The sequence below is a fragment of the Antechinus flavipes genome, chromosome 5 (genome assembly GCF_016432865.1).
Source record: "Antechinus flavipes isolate AdamAnt ecotype Samford, QLD, Australia chromosome 5, AdamAnt_v2, whole genome shotgun sequence".
In the NCBI taxonomy this organism is placed as follows: Eukaryota; Metazoa; Chordata; class Mammalia; order Dasyuromorphia; family Dasyuridae; genus Antechinus; species Antechinus flavipes.
Genome location: NC_067402.1, coordinates 94,629,037 through 94,643,819, shown reverse-complemented (window position 1 = coordinate 94,643,819; position 14,783 = coordinate 94,629,037). Strand labels below are relative to the sequence as shown.

General features: G+C 32.5%; 1 protein-coding gene across 1 annotated transcript in view; it reads left to right on the top strand.

Annotated features, from left to right (window-relative positions):
- The window catches only part of CNTNAP2 (contactin associated protein 2), a 2,126,697-nt gene that overhangs the window by 790,956 nt on the left and 1,320,958 nt on the right, over nt 1-14,783 (top strand). Inside the window, exon 9 of the mRNA XM_051962375.1 lies at nt 8,711-8,860. Within this exon, the coding sequence (XP_051818335.1) occupies nt 8,711-8,860 (150 nt within the window). The remainder of the gene's footprint in view (nt 1-8,710; nt 8,861-14,783) is intronic.

Genomic DNA, 14,783 nt, shown 5'->3' with positions numbered 1-14,783 from the left:
GAGAACAGATTCTAAACTCTGAGGAGACTAAAACCAGACTGTCTCAAGGTGAATCCCCAAAAGAGGAGATCATCTGTTCCTCAGCACAGATGAATCTCATGGAGGAAATTAAAAAGGCTCTCACAAGAGAGCTAGAAGAAAAATGGGAAAAAGAGAGGGAGGCTTGGCAAAAGAGCCTGGAGAAGTCATCCCACACATTTAAAGAGAGACTGGATAAAGAAATAAAATCCTTGAAAAATTTAGGATTAGTGAACTGGAAACACAAAACAGCTCTCTAAAAAACAAAATTGGCGAAATAGAAAAAAAATTCCACAGAACAAAAGAACTCAATTGGACAATTAGAAAAACATTTTTAAAAAGTGAGTGAAGAAAATACTTTATTGAAAATCAGAATTGAACAATTGGAATTGAATGACTTGAGGAGACAAGAAGAATCAGTCAAGCAAATCCAAAAAAAATCAAACAATGGAAAAGAATGTGAAATACCTTCTGGGGAAGACAACAGACCTGGAAAACAGATCCAGGAGAGGCAATCGGAGAATTATTAGACTCCCAGAAAAGCATGATGAAAAAAAGAGCCTGGAAACTATTTTCCAGGAAATTATCAAAGAGAACTACCCAGAAGTCATAGAAACAGAGGGTAAAATAGACACTGAAAGAATTCATCGATCACCTACTGAAAGGGATCCTAAAATCAAAAGACCAAGAAATATAGTGGCCAAATGCCAAAACCCTCAGATGAAGGAAAAAATACTGCAAGCGGTTAGAAAAACCCAATTCAAGTATCAAGGAGCCACAATAAGGATCACCTAGGATCTAGCAGCATCCACATTAAAGGATCGAAGGGTCTGGAATACGATATTCCAAAAGGCTAAGGAACTTGGGATGCAACCAAAAATAACTTACCCAGCGAGAATGAGCATCTTTTTCCAGGGAAGAAGATGGACATTCAACGAAGTAAGCGAATTTCATCTATTTCTGATGAAAAAGCCAGAACTTAACAAAAAATTTGATCTACAAGCACAGAACTCAAGAGAAATCTAAAAAGGTAAAGATTAATCTTGGGAACTATATTTTGGCTATAAAGATGTATAAAGAATACATGTATACCTTGTTCTAGAAACTAGATGTGGAAAGGACATTGTACCACAAAAAGGGTAAAGTGGATGTACTACATGTCATGAAGAGGCAAAGGAAACCTATTATATCTGAGAGAAAGAATGGAGGGGGATGAATATAGTGGGTATCTTACTGCCTTCAGAATTGGCTTTAAGAGAAAAATTTTAGACATATTTAATTTATGGTGAAACTTCTCCCACCTCATTGAGAAGTGAGAAGGGAAAACTGAAAAGGGAAGGAATAAGTTAAGTGGAAAGGAATACAGAAACTGGGAGGGAAAGCGGTAAGATGGGGGAGGAACTCTAAACTGGGGGGAGGGATACTAAAAAGGGAGGTCTGTGAGAAGCAAGTGGTGCTCACAAGCTTAATACTGGGAAGGGGGGTAAGGGGAAAGAAGGGAGAAAAGCATAAACCGGGGTTAAAATGGCAAGTAATACAGAATTGGTCATTCTAACCATAAATGTGAATGGGGTAAACTCCCCCATAAAGAGGAAGCTGTTAACAGAATGGATTAAAAGCCAGAATCCTACAATATGTTGTTTACAGGAAACACACCTGAAGCGGGGAGATACATGCAGGTTAAAGGTAAAAGATTGGAGCAAAATCTACTATGCTTCAGGTGAAGTCAAAAAAGCAAGGGTAGCCATCCTGATCTCAGATCAAGCTAAAGCAAAAATCGATCTAATTAAAAGAGATAAGGAAGGGCACTATATCTTGCTAAAGGTTAGCATGGATAATGAAGCACTATCTATATTAAACATAATTGCACCAAGTGGTGTAGCATCTAAATTCTTAAAAGAGAAATTACGAGAGCTGCAAGAAGAAATAGACAGTAAAACTATAATAGTGGGAGATCTCAACCTTGCACTCTCAGAATTAAATAAATCAAACCACAAAATAAATAAGAAATAAGTCAAAGAGATAAATAGAATACTAGAAAAGTTAGATATGATAGATCTCTGGAGAAAATGTAATGGAGACAGAAAGGAGTATACTTTCTTTTCAGCAGTTCATGGAAGCTATACAAAAATTGACCATGTATTAGGACATAAAAACCTCAAACTCAAATGCAGTAAGGCAGAAATAGTAAATGCATCCTTTTCAGACCACAATGCAATGAAAATTACATTCAACAAAAAAACAGGGGAAAGTAGACCAAAAAATAATTTGGAAACTAAATAATCTCATACTAAAGAATCATTGGGTGATACAGCAAATCATAGACATAATTAATAACTTCACCCAAGAAAATGATAATAATGAGACATCATACCAAAATGTATGGGATGCAGCCAAAGCGGTAATAAGGGGAAATTTCATATCTCTAGAGATTTGTATAAAATAGAGAAAGAGAAGGTCAATGAATTGGGTTTGCAACTAAAAATGCTAGAAAAGGAACAAATTAAAAATCCCCAGTCAAACACTAAACTTGAAATTCTAAAAATAAAAGGAGAGATCAATAAAATTGAAAGTAAAAAAAAAACTATTGAATTAATTAATAAAACTAAGAGTTGGTTTTATGAAAAAACCAACAAAATAGACAAACCCTTAGTAAATCTGATTAAAAAAAGGAAAGAGGAAAATCAAATTGTTAGTCTTAAAAATGAAAAGGGAGAACTCGCCACTAACAAAGAGGAAATTAGAGCAATAATTAGGAGTTACTTTGCCCAACTTTATGCCAATAAATTCGACAACTTAAATGAAATAGAAAAATACCTCCAAAAATATAGCTTGCCCAAACTAACAGAGGAAGAAGTAAATATCCTAAACAGTCCCATCTCAGAAAAAGAAATAGAACAAACTATCAATCAACTCCCTAAGAAAAAATCCCCAGGACCAGATGGATTTACATGTGAATTCTACCAAACATTTAAAGAACAATTAACTCCAATGCTAAATAAACTATTTGAAAAAATAGGGATTGAAGGAGTCCTACTAAACTCCTTTTATGACACAGACATGGTACTGATACCTAAACCAGGTAGGCTGAAAACAGAGAAAGAAAATTATAGACCAATCTCCCTAATGAATATTGATGCCAAAATCTTAAATAAAATATTAGCAAAAAGATTACAGAAAATCGTCACCAGGATAATACACTATGACCAAGTAGGATTTATACCAGGAATGCAGGGCTGGTTCAATATTAGGAAAACTATTAACATAATTGACTATATCAATAACCAAACAAACAAAAACCATATGATCATCTCAATAGATGCAGAAAAAGCATTTGATAAAATCCAACATCCATTCCTAATAAAAACACTTGAGAGCATAGGAATAAATGGACTTTTCCTTAAAATAGTCAAGAGCATATACTTAAAACCATCAGTAAGCATCATATGCAATGGGGAAAAACTGGAACTTTCCCAGTAAGATCTGGAGCGAAGCAAGGTTGCCCACTATCACCATTATTATTTAATATCGTATTAGAAACACTAGCCTCGGCAATAAGAGTCGAGAAAGATATTAAAGGAATTAGAGTAGGCAATGAGGAAACCAAACTATCACTCTTTGCAGATGATATGATGGTATACCTAGAGAACCCCAGAAATTCTACTAAAAAGCTATTAGAAAAATTCATAATTTTAGCAAAGTAGCTGGATACAAAATAAATCCCCAGAAATCCTCAGCATTTTTATACATCACCAACAAAACCCAACAGCAAGAGATACAAAGAGAAATTCCATTCAGAATAACTGTTGATAGCATAAAATATTTGGGAATCTATCTACCAAAGGAAAGTCAGGAATTATATGAGCAAAATTACAAAAAAGTCTCCACACAAATAAAGTCAAACTTAATAATTGGAAAAATATTAAATGCTCTTGGATTGGCCCGAGCGAATATAATAAAGATGACAATACTCCCTAAACTAATCTATTAATTTAGTGCTATACCAATCAGACTTCCAAGAAAATATTTTAATGATCTAGAAAATATAACAACAAAATTCATATGGAACAATAAAAAGCCGAGAATCTCAAGGGAATTAATGAAAAAAAAAATCAAATGAAGGTGGCCTAGCTGTACTTGATCTAAAATTATATTATAAAGCAGCAGTCACCAAAACTATTTGGTATTGGCTAAGAAATAGATTAGTTGATCAGTGGAAAAGGTTAGGTTCACAAGACAGAGTAATCAACTATAGCAATCTAGTGTTTGACAAACCCAAAGATCCTAACTTTTGGGATAAGAATTCATTATTTGATAAAAACTGCTGGGATAACTGGAAATTAGTATGGCAGAAATTAGGCATGGACCCACACTTAACACCATATATTAAGATAAGATCAAAATGGGCCCATGACCTAGGCATAAAGAATGAGATTATAAATAAATTAGAGGAACATAGGATAGTTTATCTCTCAGACTTGTGGAGGAGAAAGAAATTTGTGACCAAAGATGAACTAGAGACCATTACTGATCACAAAATAGAAAATTTTGATTACATCAAATTAAAAAGCCTTTGTACAAACAAAACTAATGCAAACAAGATTAGAAGGGAAGCAACAAACTGGGAAAATATCTTCACAGTTAAAGGTTCTGATAAAGGCCTCATTTCCAAAATATATAGAGAACTGACTCAAATTTTAAGAAATCAAGCCATTCTCCAATTGATAAATGGTCAAAGGATATGAACAGACAATTTTCAGATGATAAAATTGAAACTATTACCACTCATATGAAAGAGTGTTCCAAATCATTATTGATCAGAGAAATGCAAATTAAGACAACTATGAGATACCACTACACACCTGTCAGATGGGCTAAGATGACAGGAAAAAATAATGATGAATGTTGGAGGGGATGCGGGAAAACTGGAACACTGATGCATTGTTGCTGGAGTTGTGAACGAATCCAACCATTCTGGAGAGCAATCTGGAATTATGCCCACAAAGTTATCAAATTGTGCATACCCTTTGATCCAGCAGTATTTCTATTGGGCTTATATCCCAAAGAAATACTAAAGAAGGGAAAGGGACCTGTATGTGCCAAAATGTTTGTAGCAGCCCTGTTTGTAGTGTCTAGATACTGGAAAATGAATGGATGCCCATCAATTGGAGAATGGCTGGGTAAATTGTAGTATGTGAATGTTATGGAATATTATTGTTCTGTAAGAAATGACCAGCAGGATGAATACAGAGAGGACTGGCGAGACTTACATGAACTGATGCTAAGTGAAATGAGCAGAACCAGGAGATCATTATACACTTCGACAATGTATTGTATGAGGATGTATTCTGATGGAAGTGGATTTCTTTGACAAAGAGACCTAACTGAGTTTCAATTGATAAATGACGGACAAAAGCAGCTACACCCAAAGAAAGAACACTGGGAAACGAATGTGAACTATCTGCATTTTTGTTTTTCTTCCCGGGTTATTTTTACCTTCTGAATCCAATTTTCCCTGTGCAACAAGAGAACTGTTCAGTTCTGCAAACATATATTGTATCTAGGATATACTGTAACATATCTAACATATATAGGACTGCTTGCCATCTAGGGGAGGGGGTGGAGGGAGGGAGGGGAAAAATCGGAACAGAAATGAATGCAAGGGATAATGTTGTAAAAAAATTACCCTGGCATGGAATCTGTCAATATAAAGTTATTATTAAATAAAATTAAATAAAATATTTTAAAATTAAAAAAAAACATATAAGAGTGAGAGAAGAAAAATGGGAGGAAAATAAGAGGAATGCAAAAGAATTATGAAAAACCCTACAGTTTGAAAAAAGAAAATCTTTGCTTAAAACTTAGAATTGGTCAAATGGAAAAGGAAGTACAAAAGCTAACTGAGGGAAATAAGTCCTTAAGAATTAGAATTGTGCAAGTGGAAGCTAATAACTTTCAGAAGAATCAAAAGAAGGAAAATAAAAGAAAATGTAAAATATTTCATTAGAAAAAAAACTACCTTGCCAAATAGATCCATGAGAGGTAATGTCAAAATTCATTGGACTACTTGAAAGTCATAATCAATATGAGAAACTGGATAGCATCTTTTAAGAACTTATAAAAGAAAACTTCCTTGATACCCTGGAATCAGAGGGCAAAATGGGCTTTGAAAGATTCCCTTGATCATTTCAAAAAAAAAAAGATGCCAAAATAAAAACCCCAAAGAATATTATAGTCAAATTTCTCCACTATCACATAATACTACAAGTGGCTAGAAAGTAAATACATATATACACATATACATATATGTAAAATATTAGGGAGCCATAATGAGGATCACACAGGAATTAACAGCTTCAACTTTAAGATTGGAAGTAATGAAATATAATATTCTGGAAGGCAAAAGAACTAAAAATACAACCAAGGAACATTAATCTGGTGAAATTAAACATAATAAATCAAGGGAAAAAATAAAAGATTTAAAGCTTTCATAAGAAGATCAGAAATGAAAAAAAAAAATCTCCAACATCAAGATGCAGGAGAAGCCTAATTTTTTTTTAAAAAAAGAAAACATAAGAGATTCAGTGAAGTTAAACTGTTTATATCCTTACATAGGAAGATGATATATGTAATTCTTTAAAAAATTGTACCACTAGTTATACAACCAGAATGAATATACATAGGCAAAGGGTACAATATAAGGTGAATTTGAGGGAATAACTAAAAATTAATTAATTAAAGGATGAAAGAGAAGAGTACATTGTGTGCAGAAGGAAGGAAGATGTAGAATGGAATAAATTGTTTCACATGAAGAGGTACTAAAAAAAAAAAACCTGTTAATGGAAAGGAAGATAGATAAGTGGGTAATGGGCATTGTTTAAAGCTTCCTCTCATCACTATTGGCTCAAAAAGGAAATAATACACAAAAATAGTTGAATGTAGAAATTTGTCTTGCCCAGCAAGAAAATGGGGCGGTGATTAAGTAAAGGTGGGGTGCAGCAGGACTGAGAGGAGAGAGAGCAGATCAGGGAAGGTGGTAGTCAGAAAAAAAAAAGCACAATTTAGGGAAAGGGTGAAAGAAGAGAGAAGATAAACAGGAGAAAAATAGGATGTAGGGAAATGCATGGTTAAGAATCATAACTCTGAATGTGTGTGTAATGAACTCTCTCATAAAATGGAAGCAGATTTCAGAGTGGATCAAAAAACAGAATCCTACAATATGTTGTTTACAAGAAACACTTGAAAAATGAGACATAGAATAAAGTGTAGGGACTGGAGCATATCCTGCAGAATCTTTTATTCTTCCGCAAAATTTAATGACAAAATGGAGGGGTAATCATCCTGATCTCAGAGCAAGCAAAAGCAAAAATAGACCCAGTTAAAAGAGAAATTAAAGCAATGTGGATTTTGCTTTTTAAAAAAAGTAAAATAGATGATGAAGTTATGTCAGTATTAAACATATATACACTAAGTGTAACAGCATTCAATTTCTTAACTTCTGTGAAGCAAGTTACAAAAAGAAATAGGCAGCTCAAGATACAGAAGTAAATGACCATAGTAACCTGATATCTGACAAACCCAAAGAGTGGAATAAAACCTCACTATTTGACAAAGATTTCTGTGAAAACTGGAAAACAAAAGGGCAACACAGTGATTCAAGACAAGTACAAAGGACTCACAAAAGAAAATACTATCCATATTCAGACAAAGAACTGACTGACTCTGAATACATATTGAAGCAGATTTATTTTCATTTACTTTATTCTCATTCATTTTTTTCTTTTGTTTCTTTTTTTCAAAATTGTAATTAATATGGAAATATGTTTTACACGATAGCACATCCATAACCTATATCAAATTGCCTGCCATTTTAGGAAAGGGGAGGGAAGGGAGAAAAATTTGGAATTAAAAAATCTTGTAAAAATGAATGCTAAAAATTTTCTTGACATGTAATTGGGGAGGGAATAAAACAAACACCTTTTTTTCCCCCTAAGGCAATTGGGGTTAAATAACTTGCCCAGGATCACACAGCTGGGGAGTGTTAAGTATCTGAGACCAGATTTGAACTCAGGTCCTCCTGACTTCAGGGTCGATACTCTATCCACTGCACCACCTAGTTGCCCCAAAAACTACATTTTAAAAAACTAATGATGAACAGTATGTCAGAAAAATGTGTAAAACTTATATGAAGTAATACAATGTGAAGCAAAACCAAGTGAACACTACAATGACAACAATATGGTAAGACTATCAATTGTGAAAAACTTATTCTCAACAATTCAGTGATCCAAGGGAATTCCAGAGGGCTTATGATGAAAATGCCATCCACATCCAAAGAAAGGATTAATAGACTTTAATGCAAATCAAAGCATACTATTTGTCATTTTCTTTTGTGTTTTTCCCCTTTGGAACTAGGTCTTTCTATTTTAAAAAAAATCTTAAATTTTAAGTATTGATATGATCTCTTTTTAAAATTTACTATTATTATTTTGTACTTTGTAATACTCAAGAAATGGAAACAAAATATGAAGAGCATCTCTATAAGAAAGCTTAAAATCTGACACTGTATTTTCTTTAAAAAAAATAACAAATTGAATATATACTTTAAGTAAATAACAACTGAGGAAGTATTTTCTTAAGAAAATATCTTAAAATATAAATTTTAAAATTTTTTCTTTTTTTTTGCTGCTAGGTTCTGGGCTAAATGATGGACAATGGCATGAAGTTCGTTTCCTAGCCAAGGAAAATTTTGCTGTTCTAACCATTGATGGTGATGAAGCATCAGCAGTTCGAACTAACAGTCCTCTTCAAGTTAAAACAGGAGAGAAGTATTACTTTGGAGGTAAAAAAAAAAAATTGGCTTGATTTTTTTATCTAATTATTTAACCCATTGTCAAACGCAACATTTTATGGAATCATCAAGGGTTCATTAATTGGTATTTCATGATATGCAATCTGTTGACTATATGGTAATAAGGAACATAGTTTTTTGTTTTTTGTTTTTTTTTTCTAAAATTTCATAGAGATGAAATAGTTTAATCATTTAAAAAGTCCTATATTCTTTAATAGTGGGGCTATTTTGAGATTTCTCATACTAATTTTAAAAAGGCATTGTAGGTCATTCTGGACAGAATACAATTTTGCTATCTTCAACTTGTTAAGCACTTTGTAACTCTTCTTTGGCTTTCTAATCAATAATGAATTATTTGTTGTACCTTAAAGATCCTGGTCTTAATGCTAAACTTACCTCATCCCAAATTATATAAAGACTATTTCTCTAGAGCCTGATTCTGGCATATTTTCCATTTTTTGAAATTCTTTAAGCACTTGTATTATACCTAAGGAAACCTTCCATTTAATTGTTGCAACTACCTAACTTTTATTGGACTATTCAATATTTCTCACACTCTTCATCACAAAATTTTGGTCTTAAACATGGAAAATCAAGAAAACATATCACTGTATACATATTAACCAAAATATTGATTTTCTACTTAAATAGGAGAGAAATGAGAATTTCTATTTCTATCACAGTTGGCTGTTACTGTATTACCATGTGAAAATAGACAAACTGGCATGATTATACTCATGTCATGTTATACTTACTGCAGGTGTTGTGAATGAAACAAAGTAAAATCATCTTTAATTACATGAAATATTATCATTTTATCAGACCAGTGGTTGAACATTAAAGAATTTGACTCTTATTTAGGTTACTATCTTAAAGAACATTGTGATTTCTATTTGGTGGCAAATAACATCCTGTCAGAACGAAAATATTCTTTTCAATTAATTAAGATACTATTCTATGTTAGAGAGCTTGGTCTTTTTAGTTGGCTACAGAAAGCAGGTAATTACATAAGCACACATACACACACACACACCTTCCAATTATGGCTGATTTGACCACATACTTATATACAAAACCATCCACATACACTTGAATTAAGACTGAGAGCTTGACAATGATTTTTGATAGTGGTCATGCCTCATGAAATATCCTTAGTTATATTTCATTCACTGAATGTGAGTTGGGTGTGAAGGAATAGTGCTCCTGATCAAATGGGAATCCTCGACTGTCATTTCTTCCCCATTTTTATTTAAGTTAATGTGGATACTAAAATAGATTAATTCAGATACTAATGATGGGAAAGAGACAGCCATATTGTGAGGAAAGGTATTATTATCATCCCTCAGACTACTGTAGCCTTTCTGAAGCTCTTTCACTATGGCTCAAACTATCTAGCCTTTTGAAACTCTCAGATTTTACTCAACCCATAAACTTTTGACAGACCCACAGATGAACTTACAGTCTGCCTTTACCTAAGACCCTGTGTTATAGGCGATAATCATACATGTTATATCTATGAGTGTAAAATGTCCAAATCAAGCCAGAGCCACTGAGTAAATATCTAGTTGCTGACATGTTCTATGCAGAGAGCAGAAAATTGTTTTTGTTGTTCTTTGTTTTCCTTTTTGTTTTTAATTGTACCTTCTTGTTTTTCTACTATTCTTTATTGGTTGTTTCTACTATCTTTGTCCTTCTTAGAAAACAAGATCCTAATGCTAAACAGATCATCTATCTCTATCTCTTGCTACTACTGTGAATTCAGTTACTCACACTATCTATAGGACTGCAAAGAAACAGCTTGGGAAGGAATTATTTATGCCTATATATTTCTAAATATATGAACAAGAAGTTCTCTGGGAATTAATTCATAAAAACATTTATTTCTACCATCTGGAAAAAATATCTTGGCCTATATCATTTTAGAAGTGTGATTGACCTTTGATAACCCATATAATATTTTTTTTGGAAATTTTAACTTTTCAAGATATATTTAATTGATAATCTCATATTTTACCAACAACAAGGGAATATTAGCTTGCCATTTTTCAATTAGTGAAGCATAATATAATGCAAAGCTGAATATGGAGCTCAGAGAGACATCTTATATCCATCAAATATGGTCTTGGAAAGTCACTTACTCTGTCTCCTTGCCTATAAAAGCTGGAATAGTAATATCTGAATTAGCTGTCACCTGATTGTTGTGAGGTCCAGATGGGATCTACCAACCTTTAAGCACAACATAAATTGGAGTTACTATTAAATGAAAGTTTAGAGGTTATGTGGCTCATCCATTTTGTAGATTTGACTCAAGATCTTTGAACACAGAAGAGCTCTAGTGCTTTCTAGGAGAGCCAGCTCTGTGCCACTTAATTGTTGTATTATTATCTTGAATTAAAACATCAAGACCATACTTGTCAAGTCTGAAGGTGATATAAATTTGGAAAGAATAATTAACAAATTGCATGGCAGGATAAAATAGTAGGTCAAATCTAATAGGATGGAATTTTAAAATGATTACTGTAAAATTTTACCTTCAGATTAAAAAAAAAATCAACCCCACAATTACCTGGCCCTAGAATTCCTAGCTAACGGTATTTTGGAAAAAAATTTGTATGAGATTTTACTGTACTGTAACTTCATTAATCAATCGTGTGTGGCAGCAAGAAAGCTAATTTAATCTTAGTCACCATTTAGAGACCTGGTTTCTGGGATTGTAGAAGATATCCTCCCACTGTATACTGCCCTAGAAAGCCTATATGTGATGTGTATCATTCTGTCCTTTATGTAATATGGTATAAAAGATGATGATAATAAGCTGAAAAGAACCCAGAGGTATATAGTCAGGATAGCAAGAGGCCTCAAGATCCTATGATAAGTGATTGAAAGAAGTAAAAGAGTTAGAGTTAGACAATTTAAAGAAGGAGTTGAGATACACTGTGTCTTTAAATATTTGAAAGTTTGTCTCACGGAAGAAAGATTATATTTGGCATACTAATTCCAAGCTTTAAAGAAGACATTAGAACTCCTCTATTATGGAATAGACTTCTGTAGAAAGAAATGCTTTATTATTACTAGAGGTGAATAAAGATACAATAATAACATTAAATATGTTGAAAAGGGATTTTATGCAGATTTGAATTGGATTCCATATCCTTTCTAAATCTGAGATCTTTCTTTAAGATTCTATCATCTTCTGATTTATATTTTTTCTGTCACTTATTGATTGGATAATTTCATGTGTCATATTCTACACTTCTGGCAATCGCACAACTCTCTAATGTCCTGTGAATCAACTAAAATTTTGATCCCTAATATATTGTAGGCTTTTATAAATTTCAGTCACATTGAATCATTGAAATGTTATATTCAACTAAAGAGATGCATTTACGCTTCAGGGCTTTGGGGGATGATCAAAAGAAATTATCAATATTCCAAATGCAACCCATTATACTTTCCTTTTCTTATTCAATTTGGCAGATTATTTATTTTCTTTATGATCTAAAAGTAATATATTTATTGGACCAGCTTGAGAGCCTGACCATTCAATTGTACATTATCTCCTGTACAACTGATGCTTACTTATTCACTTCTTTTTAACTTGTGTGGATTATTAGAGCTAACTTTTGTGGGTTGTGGATCTCAAATAGAAGACTCTGAGGTTTGATGCCATGATTATTTTTTTTAAAAAGCAACTAGATATAATTTGATAACTTTCTCATAGATTATTGGAAATAATCATTTATCACTTAATCTACCCCTAGTTTACTCCATGTTTGGAGGAAATACAGTTTATTTTAATTTTTTTTTTATATTTTTGGAGTCTAATTAAATTAATCCCTTCTCAGAATGACTAGAATTTCAGAACAGCTTAGGATCCAAAGTACTTGCTTCTTTTATTCTTCAGTACAAATATATTTTCTTTAACTCTGCTACAAATATACTATTTACCTACAAACTCAGAGTTATAAACAAAAACAATACTTTACCATTTATTCTGTCTTTGTTTCTTTCTTTAAAATAATTTGTCAATTCCTCGGTTCTGTCTTCCTTTCTAGCTAAAATCCTCATCCAACTTTGATCATACCAACAGATTATATATCTCTCTCTAGGAAGAACTTGTTTTCTCCCACGCTGAGATCTTTGTTTGACTTTCCATATCATCTTCCCTTATATTTGAATTATTGTTGTTGTTGTTTTCCTTCTACCTGGATAGATCACAATGGTAGGAACACGTCCTTATAGTGTTCCTCTAAGAGTGTTAACAAACTTTACCTCAGTACATGTGAGAATTCACCTTTTAAAAATACTTTAGGATTTATAAAGCACTTTCTAAAGAGGTAAATTCTGCAAGTAATACTGTTTTCTCGTTGTTAACGGAGGGGAAGTGAATCTTTGAGAGAAAATACATAGTTTGTCAATAGTCACTTAGAAAAGAGGTATCTGAGGTGGGACTCAAGTTCAATTGTTCAACTATCAGAACAGATAAACTTGAATAGATAGCCCAACAGAAACTTTCTACTGTTGGACATCTCATTATTGATTTACATGTCATTATGTCATATGCATTGATATTGTCTAGAGTAAACCCCATGAAGCATAGTTTGGTAGTGGGCCCTTTTATGTGCCATGTGTAATATCCTGGGAGATAGGCCCTATATCTAGAGAATTATACCTTAGACTTTCTAGTGATCTAAATGTTTTGGCTCAGTGCCAAATGGTTTGGTACTTTGGGATGAGGAAGGAGTCCACTTTCGGGTCATTATAGGAGAAAAATCTGCCTCCTCATTAAACCTTAAAAAGAAGCAACTCAATTCACCTGTGCTCTCTTCCTTTCTCTATAGCAAATATGTGGCATATAACTCCCTTTCTAGAACTACCCATGGCAAAGAGGCTTGTTTCTTCCAATTATGACCATTGCAAAAATTATTAAAAGAAAAATAAATGTAATTACTATGTTCAGTCAGCAACCATTCCTACTCAGCTATAACTTGATTTAAATCAGTGTAAAAGGTGCAAGTGTAAATAGGAAAAATTTGACCAAACGTCACTCAAATATGTTGATGTCTCTTCAATAAGAAGAACAAAAAGAAAAAAAAATTCAATCTATTCTGCCTTTTGTAACACCCTCTTTGACTTTACAACAGAATCCAATAACGCAGGATGATAAACATTTGTTTTACGTAGATATAGCTTAAAGGTTGATTAGAGGAATAATGAAGAAACATTTTCAAATAGCTTACAATTAATTTAAACCTTACTGTGTTTAATAGGTGAAACTTCATTAAGATATACATTGAAACAACAACAACAAAGGAAATGGGAGAATTAAATTTAGTCCAGGTTTTATGTAATTATATAAGTACTGTCCTCTATGAAAGAAAAGACATATTCATTGCTAGAAAAGATAATAAAAATTAATTTAATGTACCAGCAGAATTGTAATTTGTTAAGTTGTTAAAATTTTCATATAAGTGAAACCTCTTTAGGCATAAAAGAAAGATCATTGAACTTACTAAATGAATATTTTTATTTAAGTGCAAAAAAATGTAGAAATTTTTCTAACTGGTAAAATATATAAAAGTTTAAGTTGTGTTCATATTCCAAAAATTTAAAAGGTCTTCATATGATGTGAAAATGAGTAAGATATTGAACTACTAGAAAGTGACTGTAATAATATATTTTTCTTCTTATATCTCAAATATTTTAATTCCTGGATATAATGAACATGAAAACAACAATAACAAAAACAATTTTTGAGAAGTTCTCAATATAGAATGATTTATGAAATTATGAAATTAAATCTGAGGCAAATATAAGGTCTACCCCTTATGCTCAACTATGCCTTTATAGGATTCAAGAATCATTGCCTGTTAACATTGTTAACTAGCTAAAGAATTCAAGATTTTTAAGCTTA